Below are 11,155 nucleotides of genomic sequence, written 5' to 3'. Positions count from 1 at the left end.
TCAAGGAGCCATAAAGAGTGCCAACAGAAAGCTTACAGGAAAGACTGTTGGGGAAGGACTTGCTCTCAGGTGGGCAAGGAAACAGTTCCTAAGCCACATGAGGAAAACCAAAGTCTCCTGGTGTTTGCTTTGTTCTTCTCCACAATGTCAGCTGTAACAGATGGTTTACAGGGGAAGAGAAAACAGTCCAAATCCAAAAAATGCAGTGTGGGTGGGAGGTGTGGGACAAGCAGGGGAGGCAGTGTGAGAGGGGGTCAGGAAGGCACAGGGGTGGGTATGAGGTGCGTGAGGGGTTGTGGGGTTTTTCACTGTGTTTGTGGGGCTGTGGCCTGTTGGCTGAGAGGAAATGTAGGATCGGGTTTTAGCAGTTAAATATCTGAGATGTCCTCAATGAGAAACTTTAATATTCTATGGTTTTTTGCGTGTGGGAGTTGGATCCAGAGCTTGCTCTGCACAGTCCATGTATGGTCCCTGGTATTGCAGTGACTGTGGGAAAGGGGCACCCCACAACGGGACATTTCTTGATCAAATATAGACATCAATAGTGGAAAACTTTCTGTGACTTGGGTTTTGGCCTCAAAGCCATCACCATGGTTTGCAGGGAGCTGCAGTGTGGCAGGGCCCTGGCTGGGCCCGGGGGTACTCGCTTTGGAGACGGTGTCAGTCCTGCCTGGCACAGGGAGCTACAGCATGTGGGGAACGAATCCCTCCCAGCCTCCTGCCCCAGGGGTCCCCCAGGGACCAGCCCTGCTGCCGCTCGTGGCACTGGACGTGGTCACCTGCACATGTAAGGACGTGGGGGGTTACATGCCAAGTGTGTGGCAGGGACACAAACAGGTGTGGGGCTGGGCTTGCCATGGGGACAGAAGGGGTGATGGGACTGTCTGCACGGTGTCCCTGTGGCCTCTCCTCCAGCTCCTAAGAGTGCAGGAGCTCCGATCCACCTGCTCATGGAACCAAGGGGCCGCTGGGACACTGCGGAACCAAGGACACCATTGTTAACACTCTGGGGACTCATGGAACCAAGGGGCAGTTGTGACCCTGAAGGTCATCATAGAAACAAGGAGTCCTGTGTGAAACTGCTAAATCATGGAACCAGCCAGGGGTCCATTCTGACATTTTGGAACCAAGGAGACCATTGTGACGCTATGAAACAAAGGACGCCATTGTGACATTGTGAAACCAAGAAGACCGTTTTGAAACTGCAGAACCTCATGGAACCAGGAGGACTGTGAAAAAAAGGAGACCATTGAGACACTAAATAACCTAACAAAACGAAGGATCTACTATGACACAGCAGAACCTCATGGATCAAAGGGATTTGTGATGGAACAAAGGCAGCGTGGCACTACGGGACCTCATGGAACCAATGTGACACAGAGGGGCACTGTCTAACCAAGGGTCCTTTGTGGCACTGCAGAACCAAGGAATCTGTTCTTACACTGTGGAGCCACATGGAACCAAGGGTCCATTGTGACACTGCGGAACCTCATGGAACCAACGGTGTATTGTGACGCTATGGGGCCTCATGGAACCGTGAGCCCATTGTGAAATGTGGAACCAAGGAGACCACTGTTACACTACGGAACCTCATGGAACCAAGTGTCCATTGTGACACCATGGCGCTGTATGGAACCCAGGGTCTGTTGTGACACTGTAGAACCAAGGAGACAATTGTGACACTGCGGAATCTCATGGTACCATGTGTCCATTGTGACATTACGGGGCCACATGGCACCAAGGAGCCATTGTGACACTGAAGAACCAAGTGATACTGTGGAACAAAAGAGACCATTGTGACACTGCAGAACCTCATGAATCAAATGTCTATTGTGACACACTGGAGCATCAGGGAACCCAGGGTCCATTGTGATACTCTGGAACCAAGGAGACCATTGTGATCCTGAGGAGCCTAAGGGAACCCAGGGTCCATTGTGACACTCTGGAACCAAGGAGACCATTGTGATCCTGAGGAGCCGAAGGGAACCCAGGGTCGATTGTGACACTCTGGAACCAAGGAGACCATTGTGATCCTGAGGAGCCGAAGGGAACCCAGGGTCCATTGTGACACAGAGAGACCTCTTGTAGCTAACTGTCCATTGTGACACTGTGGAACCAGAGTCAATTATGACACTATGGAGCCTCATGGAAGCAAGGGTCCATTGTGACACTCTGGAACCAAGGAGACCATTGTGATCCTGAGGAGCCTCACGGAACCAAGGCTCCATTGTGACACTAAGGAATTCCAGAAATCCAAGGGTCCATTGAGACTCAGAGAGGTCTATTTAACCAAGGGTCCAATGTGAAACTGTGGAACCTCATGGAACCAAGGCTCGATTGTGACGCAGCGGGACCTAATGGAACCAAGGGTCCATTGTGACACTTGGGAAACTCATGGAACTGAAGGTCCCTTGTGACACAGCAGAATGAAGGAGACCACTGTGACACTAAAGAAACTAATGAAACCAAAGGTCTATGGTGGTACTGAGGGGCCTCATAAAACCAAAGGGCCATTGTGACACAGCAGCACCCCGTGTATCCAAGGGTCCATTGTGACTCTGCAGGGCCTCATGGATCAATGCTCCATTGTGACACAGAGGGACACCATATAACCAAGGGTCAATTGTGATTCTGGAGAACCAAGGAGTCTATTGTGAGAATTTGGAGACTCAGAGAAATGAAAGTTCCTTGTGACACTGCAGAAACAAGGAGACCATTGTGACACTAAATAACTTAATGAAACCAAGGGTCTACCATGACACAGCGGGAGCTCATGGAACCAAGGGGCCATTGTGAGACTACAGAGCCTCAGGGAACCAAGGAGACCATTGTGATCCTGAGGAGCCTAAGGGAACCAGGGTCCATTGTGACACAGAGGGGCCTCTCATAACTAACTGTCTGTTGTGACACTGCGGAACCACAGAGTCAATTGTGACACTATGGAGCCTCACGGAACCATTGTGTCACTGTGGAACCATAAGGACCATTGTGATACTGTGGGATCTCATGAAACTAAGTGTCCATTGTGACACAGTGGGGCCTCATGGAACCAAAGGCCCATTGTGACATTTTGGAACCTCATGGAACCCAGGAGACCACTATGACACGGCAGACTCTCCTGGAACCAAAGGGTCACTGTGACACTGTGGAAACTCATGGAACTGGGGATCCCTTGTGACACAGCGTAACCAAGGGTCTACTGTGACGCCGACGCTCCTCATGGAAGCAAGGGTTCTTTGTTAAACAGCAGAGCCCCATCTACCCAAGGGTCGATTGTGACACTGTGTCATGTAACCAAGGGTCCACTGGTCCATCCAAGGCTTCACAGGAACCACCGTGACACAAGGGAGGCTCATGGAATCAAGGGGCCATTGTGACTCAGAGGAGTCTCACGGAACCAAGGGGCCATTTTGACACAGATGGGCACCGTGTAACCAAGGATCCTTTGCGACACTATTAGGCCTCATGTGACGAAGGGTCCATTGTGACACCTCAGAACCTCACGGAACCAATTGTCTCATGTGACATTGTTACAACAAAAAGAGCTCTCTGTGAATTACAGAAAGGACTTCAGGTTCAAATATTCCCCGAAACAAGATTAAAATTCAAAGTTATATGTTGATAAGAAAAAAAAATCTGATATTTTCACTTTACTAACTGTAAAAGGGGCAAAAAGAAGGAAAGGGAAAAATAGAGAAAAGCTGGAAAAAGCTAAGATTACTTTAAAAGCATAGGATAGTTTACCACCTGCTGCATTTCCAGCAAGATGGGAAAGGGGCGGGGGGGGAAGGTGAAGCAGTTCTTGCCTTTTCTTTTTCTCTGCTGCTTGAAGTGGCTTTATCTGTGTTTTCTGGTCTCGGGGCTGACAGCTTAGCTGGAATGCAGTCAGTTGCCTTCCGGAATGCAGACACAGTGTGTGGTTCCTGCAGCTCACGCATGGCTCTGGTACATTCATGCTTGCTCATTCCAGGAGTGCACAAGCAGGCGGTGTTTCCCCCAAGGTGGTGGCATCTTGACTCCTGGAGGCTTGTCTCAGTTTTGAGACACATTTAAGAGAAGACACTCTGCGATGAGTAGTCTCCTCTAAAGGGTTTTAACAATTCCCCTCCACCAGTGGAAAATGAATACTAACAAAGGAAAGTGAAAAGAAAACAAAACCAACAGTTTATTAACAACAGACTGCTCGCAGAACTCACCCCCCACCCCACACAGGCACAGGAACAAAGACTCAAGAATGCCCAGAGAATGGGGCAAACATTGAAGAAATACCCCTTCCTGACACGTAGGGTGGGAGAGGTGGTGCTGGCTTTTGCGCTGAGGGAAGTGGAGCTTCCATGTAGGAGTTCCAGGAGGAGGCAAAAACCTGATGGCTCTCTGGCATCGACCTCCTCTCCAGGGCAGACGAAGCATCTGGGCTGGAGCTGCTTGGTGTGCTTTCACTCCCCAGCTCAGCTTCTTGAAGCTTGGGGCTGGAATGGGTGACTCTACTCCTGCTGGTCCTGCTCCTCCAGTCTCAGACCAGCGGCTGTTCAGTTCTCCTCAAGGCAGCTGAAAGATTGCTACTGCAGCTTCTCCATGCCAGGGAAAAGCTTTTTGCCTGGGCCAAGAAAACCAAGCTAGCCAAGCAAAACCAAGCCACACAGCACCATGGAACACCTGGGCAATGAGGCTTCAAAAATGCCCGCCAAAAAGCCCAAAGCTCCCCCCTCCCCAGCCTCACACACACCCAGTCCCAGGCCTTAAAGATAACAGCAACCATTTTTGGGCATAAAGCAGAGGATCATGGAATAGACTGTCATCATAAATCACTCCAAGACAAGGCTTCAGGTTGTTTTTGCAGCTGTAAAAAAGGCTTTAGCAGGTGGTGGTGAAGGAAAGAGGTGAGGGAGGTGTCACTGGCCAGAGTGTCTATCCCTCTTTTCCTCCTCCCTAGTTTAGCACTGGTTTCGCCTTCTTTGTTATGGACTTGTCTTGGTTTAGAGACAAGTTTAGAAGAAAACCACTCTGGAATGAGTGTTTCCTCTAATGAAAAAGGGTTCCAACAATCCCTTTCTACCAATAAGAGATTAATACTAGTGGATGAAAGTGAAAAAAATCCCATTTATTGAAAAACAGAGTGCCCACATGACACAGCAAAACAAAAAAAAGAATAAATGTTAGATATTGAATTGTCAGGCCTTATCCCCCCTTCCCCCCCCCCCCCCCCCCCCCCCCCCCCCCCCCACTGGAACAAAAAAAACCTCAAAATGCCAGGGAGAGAAAAAGAAAACCCTCAACAGCCACAACGTGGTGGGGAGAAAAAGAATGGCACCAGCTTCTGTTTCAGGGAAGGGAAAAAACCCCAAAGGGTTCATGCAGCAGCTTGGGCAAAACAGATGAGAACCTGGTGAATCTCTGGCGTGGGTCCCCCCTTCACAGCAGCTGAAGCTGGTGCATTTGGTGTCCTTTCTCTTGTTCACTCAGCTTTTCCGAGGTCTGGGGCCAGGAGGGAGCGGCCCCTCACCTTCCTGCCGGTCCCTGGCTGATTCGTCTCCCATCAATTATCCTCTCTGATCTCAGACCAAAACCAAACGTCCAGTTCAGGAAAAAAGCTGCTGAAGGACTGCTGTTGCAGTTTCCAAGGCCAGGGAAAGGGAAAAAAAACAACTTCTTGCCTAAGCTAACAAAACCCAAGCTAGCTGAGCAAAAAAAGGAACCCAGTCCACATGGCAGGACAGATGCCTGGGGAGTGAGGCTTTGAATAAAGCCCATCCAAGACCCCCAAGGCTTCCCCCTGCCCTGAACCCACCTTAAAGCTACAGCAACCATTTCTGGGCATAGAGCAGATGATCAGGGAATAGAAAACCACCCTAAGACAGCCCTGCAGAGGGACCCAGACAGGCTGGATGGATGGGCCAACACCAATGGTCTGAGGGTCAGCAAGGCCAAGTGCCAGATCCCTACGCTTTGTCCACAGTAACCCCCTGTAGCTCCAGGCTGGGGCAGTGACTGGACAGTGCCTGTCAGGAAAGGCCCTGGGGGTGCTGGTGACAGAGGCTGGACAGGAGTCCAGGTGTGCCCAGGTGGGCAAGAGGCCAGTGGCCCCTGGACTGTGCCAGCCACGGTGTGGGCACAGCCCCAGGGCAGTGACTGTCCCCTGTGCTGGCTTGAGGGGCTGGAGCATGTCCAGGGAAGGGCAATGAAACTCATGAAGGGTCTGGAGTGTAGGTCTTACAAAGAGTGGCTGAGTGAGCTGGGGTTGTTTAGTCTGGAGGAGGCGCAGGGGTGACCTTAATGCTCTCCCTGGCAGCAGGGTGTGGCCAGGTGGGGGTTGGGCTCTGCTCCCAAGCAAGCAGGGATAGGACAAGGGGACGTAGTTTTAAACTGTGCCAGGGGAGGCTTAGGTTATTCATTAGGGAGAAATTCTTCTCAGAAAGGTTGATTAGATATTGGAATGGGCTGCCCTAGGAGGTAGTGGAGCCTTCCCCTGCCTTGCCTTGCCAACACCTCTCCTGTATTGCCTTGCCTACCCCTGCATTGTCTTCACTTTCCTTTCCTGCCTCTCCCTTGCATTTCCTTGCTGAAAATCAAGGGAAGCATAGGCATAGGCAAGGCAAGGTAAGGGACATGTAGGTAAGGCAAGGAAAGGATGGGGTAGGCAAAGAAATGAAGGGTCAGGCAAGGCAAGGGCAAGATAAGGAAGGGGCAAGGCAAGGGAGGGGCAAGATACGGAAGGGACAAAGCATTAGAGGGAAAAACGGGGTAAGGGAAGGCAATGCAAGGGAAGGGAAGGGCAAGGCAAGGAAAAGCCAAGCAAGGGACAGGAAAGGAAGAGGCAAAGGAGGAGCATAGAAGGGGCAAGTCAATGCAAAGAAAGGGGAAAGCAGGAGAAAAGAGAGGGGCAAGGGAGGGGCAAAGCAAGAAAGGGTAAAGGGAGGGGCAGAGGAAAGGCAAAGCAAAGCAAGGGGGGGTAGGGGACAGGTAGGGCAGCAAGGAAAGGGCAGGGGGACAAGGAAATGCAAGAGATGATTAGGCAGTTCAAGGCAAGGTAAGGGAAAGGCAGGCAAGGCAATGGCAGGACAGGTAAGTGAAATCAGAGCAAAGACATGGAGGGGTAGGCAAGGCAAGGGAGGGACAAGCAAGGCAAAGCAATGGAACATTGGGCAGTTCACAGCCAGGTAAGGGAGGGGTAAGCAAAACAAGGCAAGGCAAAGGAGTGGCAAAGCAAGGGAAAGGGTGGGCAAGGCAAGGGAGGGATAAGGCAAAGGAGGGGCAACACACTGGAGGGGCAAGGTAAAGCAAGGCAAAACAAAGCCAGCCAAGGGAAGGGAATGGGATGGGCAAGGGAGGGCAAAGGCAAGGCAACGAAGAGGCAAGGGAGAAGCAAGGCAAGGTAAGAGAGGAGTAGGGAAGGCAAGGCAAGGGAGTGGTGTGCAAGGAAAGGCAAGGGCAAGGAAAAGCAAAGCAATGCGAAAGAAAAGGCAAGGGAGAAGTGTCTTAGTTTAAAAGACAAATGCACTCCAAGGAAGGTGGGAACCCTCCTGGAATGGAAAGAAGACCCCTCCTTCCAAATTATTGTAACTTCAAAATTATGGTGCGCCCAGGAAAAAATATAGGAAAAAGAGTAACAGTTCTTTACTACAAAAAAACCCCAACATAACAAGAAGACAGTAACAGGAATGTCCCACCGGCTAAAGCCTGTTTTTCCCCTTTGGTGTAGTCATGCCTACAGCCGGCAGGGGTGCTGGCACACTTCGGGAAGCAGAGGCTGCAGTGGCTCCTGCCGGCGGCTCCGGTGCAGCAGGAGCGGCAGGGATGCTCTCGCAGCCGGCACAGGGAGGGAAGGGAGAAAACTGCTCCTCCTGCACACTCACACGGGCGGCGGCTGGTCTTGGCACTGCCAACAGCAGCAGGCACAAGCTGGGGGAGGCAGCCAGGGCTCGATCACGGTGCTGAGCTACTGTGCAGAAAGAGATCTGGCCGAGACTGCGCGGCTCCAGGCAGCACACCACGCAACTGCTCTGGATCCCCAGCGAAGGGAAGGACCCACCCGCAGCCAAGTCTCGGGCCAGACCTTTCACAGCACCCAGCCGCAACTCCTGAGAAACCCCAAGCAGAAAAGCCCATTCCCCAGCCAAAACTCCCCAACCCCAAAACTGCTCCACTGGAATGCCAGGGCCATCTGCCACTTCCTTTTGTGTCCTGATCACTGACTGTCCACCCAGAAAGCAACTTCCTCCCCCTTCCAGCATCTCCCTGGTAACAATGGGAAGAAATGCACTGAGAAACCTAAACCCACGACAAGGACCAAGTCAAAACAAGGCAAGGCAAGGGAAAGGCAAGGCAAGAAGGGATAAGGCAAAGAAGGGGCAAGGGAAGGACAGGAAGGAGCAATGCCATGGAGGGCAAGGTAAGGTAAGGCAAAGCCAAACAAGGGAGGGGCAAAACAAGGCAAGGGCATGCAAGAGAGGAAACGAAAGGCAAGGAGGGGAAAGGCAAGACCAAGTTAAGGCAAGACAAAGTAAAGGGAGGGGGTTGGCAAGGCAAGGGACAGGCAAAGGAAGGAAAGCAAAGGCAGGGTAATGGAGGGGGCAAGGAAGGCAAGGCAGCAGAGGGGAAAGAAGGGGCAAGGGAGAGGCAAAGAAAGGCAAGGCAAGGCAAGAGAGGGGCAAGGCAAGGGATGGGCAGTGAAAGAAAAATGACAGCAAGGCAAGGGAGGGCTAGGCAAAAAAGGGCAGTGGAGGGGAAGGTAAGGCAAGAGAGGGGTAGGTAAGGCAAAGGAGGGTAAAGGCAAAGCCAGGCAAAGAAGGGGCAGGGGAGGGGCAAGGAAAGGCAAGGGAAGGGAAAGTGGAGTAAGGCAAGGGTGGAGCATGGGAGGGACAAAGAAAGGAAAGTGAATGCAAGGCAAGGGAGGGGCAAGGGTAGGGAGGAGTAGGGAAGGCAAAGCAAGGGGTGGTATGCAAGGGATTGCAAGGGATGGCAAGGGAGTGATAGACAAGGTGAGACAAGGGAGGGCAAGGCAATGGATGGGCAAAGGAGGGAAAGCAAATGCAAAGCAAGGGATGGGCAAGGAAAAGCAAGGCAATGCAGTGGAGAGAAAACACAAGAGGGGCAAGGCAAGGGAGGGGCAAGATGGAGGCAAGGAAAGGCAAGGAGAGGTAAGTCAGAGGGGCACAGTAAAGAAAGGCAAGGTGAGGGAAGGCAAGGCCAGGCAAGGGAGTGGCATAGGAAGGGCAAGTCAATATAGGCAGGAAACAGGAAAAGGGAGGGGAAAGAGAGGGGCAAGGGAGGAGCAAAGCTTGGCAAGGAGAGCAAGGGGTAATAGAGGGGCAAGGCAAAGGAGGGCTGGGGAAGAAAAGGCAAGAGAGGGGTAGATAAGGCAAGGCAAGGGAGGAGCAGGCAGGCATGGCAATTAAAGAAAGTGGTAGGCAAGGGTAGGCAACACAAGGGAGAAGTAGGAGAGGCAAGGGAAGGGATGGGAAGGGTAGGCAAGGCAAAGCTTGTTGAACCAAGACAACATAAAATGTACTTTTTTTCAGGCTGGTCATCTCCAATCAGAGGTCTCTGTGCAGAGGTGCTTGGGCACAGGGACGTTGTACAAGGGTGCTTAGTTAGGATAGTTCTCACCCACACCTTGGAGAGTTTTCAGACCAAACCAGCTCACAGGGACAAAATTGCAACAAAATCCTGTAAACTCTGCTAATAAATACACATTAAGTGCCCTTGCACAGAGGGTTCATGTGCACAAACACATGCAAATGGTAACAGATGATTCTGTAAGCTGCACCAGGTGGTTACTAAATTGTAAAGATGAGTATAGTAGCAGTCTTAAGACTGTGTATGAGGAAACAAGAGTGGTAACGTGGCAAAACAAACAAAAAGGCCAAAAGTAGCTTCTTTCAGTGCAACAGATTAGTAAGATAAAAGAAAAACATCAGTGACATTCATACAAACATGTCAATTTACACCAACAAAGCTCAGCAGAATTTGGCTGATCTCAGACGTAGAGTAGCTTTATCTTCCGGACGGATTCTTCCCACCAATCATTCCAGCGCTGAATTGCCCGCAGCTGAGCTGCACTTTCTTCCTTGATCTGGGCAAACATCTGCTCGAGTTTACATTTGTATTTCTGTATAAGAAATCCCAACAACTAAGGACAAAATTGGTAGTGACGAAATGTAATTTTATTTGCCTAAATCCAGGTCCAGGTCCATTGTGTCAGAAGACCACATAGAGGCCACTTATTTCTTGCCTTTGACAATAGAACTCTATGAATAATTAACTATTAGCTGTGTTCCTTTTAAAGACTTCTGAAATTAAATTACCAGTAATATTTATATTTTACTAAAATGCAAGGTCTTCATCTCACTTCCATTAGTTTCTAATGGAACTCCCTAAGATTAGGGAGTTGCCTTCTCTCAAGACCCAAGTATGCATCTCGAACACAGGATGCACTCACGCTCTTGCTGGAGCTTCTTAACTCATGAGTATGAACTGAACTATTACAAAGCTGCTAAAAAGTTATTTCCTCTAGACAGAAACTTGTAGACTACCATAAAAACCTGAAGGCATTTTAATATTGTTCCAGAGTCCATGCTCCAAAACATAAAGTACTGTATTTTTAATGCAACATACATGCAGGAAAATATTCCTGTGGCATGCGTCCTGTATCCAATCCTTTTATCCAACCATTTGTATTAAACCATTTGTTTCCAAACAATCACATTCCCTTCAAATCTGTGCTGTAACCAGGTTCTTGGGCACCAGAACTAGATACATAAAACACGCAGGCAAATCGATAGTTCTGATGGCATTTGCCATCGTTGACAGTGTATTTTATCCTAGTCCCCTATTTAAAAAGTTAATTTAGTTCAGTGGGGATATGATTACTTCCAGGTCAGATGCAGAAACACATTTCTAAGTGATTTAACATAAAAATATTATCCTAACTACTGAGCGCTGCTGTTTTGAAAACAATTGTCTGTGTGATTCAGAGGCTTGGAGTTGTCTGCATTCTTTTAACAGACTCAGTGAAGAAAGAGTGATCATTTTTATGGTGGAAACAGGCATCTGTGATTTTTCCGGATATAAGATAGGTATGAAGTATTTTCTAGCCCTTCATCTTTTGTGGGGAAACCAGCTTTTGTGATCTAAGGCTGAAACTGTAGGCCTCAGA

General features: G+C 49.9%; 1 protein-coding gene and 1 non-coding gene across 8 annotated transcripts in view; one reads left to right on the top strand and one right to left on the bottom strand.

Annotated features, from left to right (window-relative positions):
• Positions 1 to 320: 320 nt before the first annotated feature.
• LOC120410422 lies at positions 321 to 508 on the top strand. The gene has a single exon (XR_005602554.1). It is a non-coding gene; the product is annotated as a U2 spliceosomal RNA (small nuclear RNA).
• A 9,361-nt stretch (positions 509 to 9,869) lies between these two features.
• The window catches only part of CCDC180 (coiled-coil domain containing 180), a 28,312-nt gene continuing 27,026 nt past the window's right edge, over positions 9,870 to 11,155 (bottom strand). For all 7 annotated transcript variants that reach the window (XM_039556201.1, XM_019290062.3, XM_019290060.3 and 4 more), the window contains one exon: positions 9,870 to 10,108. In XM_039556201.1, coding sequence (XP_039412135.1) covers positions 9,977 to 10,108 — 132 coding nt within the window. In that variant the 3' untranslated portion in view covers positions 9,870 to 9,976. The remainder of the gene's footprint in view (positions 10,109 to 11,155) is intronic.

Source organism: Corvus cornix, chromosome 8, assembly GCF_000738735.6.
Source record: "Corvus cornix cornix isolate S_Up_H32 chromosome 8, ASM73873v5, whole genome shotgun sequence".
Taxonomy (NCBI): Eukaryota; Metazoa; Chordata; class Aves; order Passeriformes; family Corvidae; genus Corvus; species Corvus cornix.
Note: the sequence above shows the minus strand (reverse complement) of the source record. Positions and strands in the feature narration are given on the sequence as shown.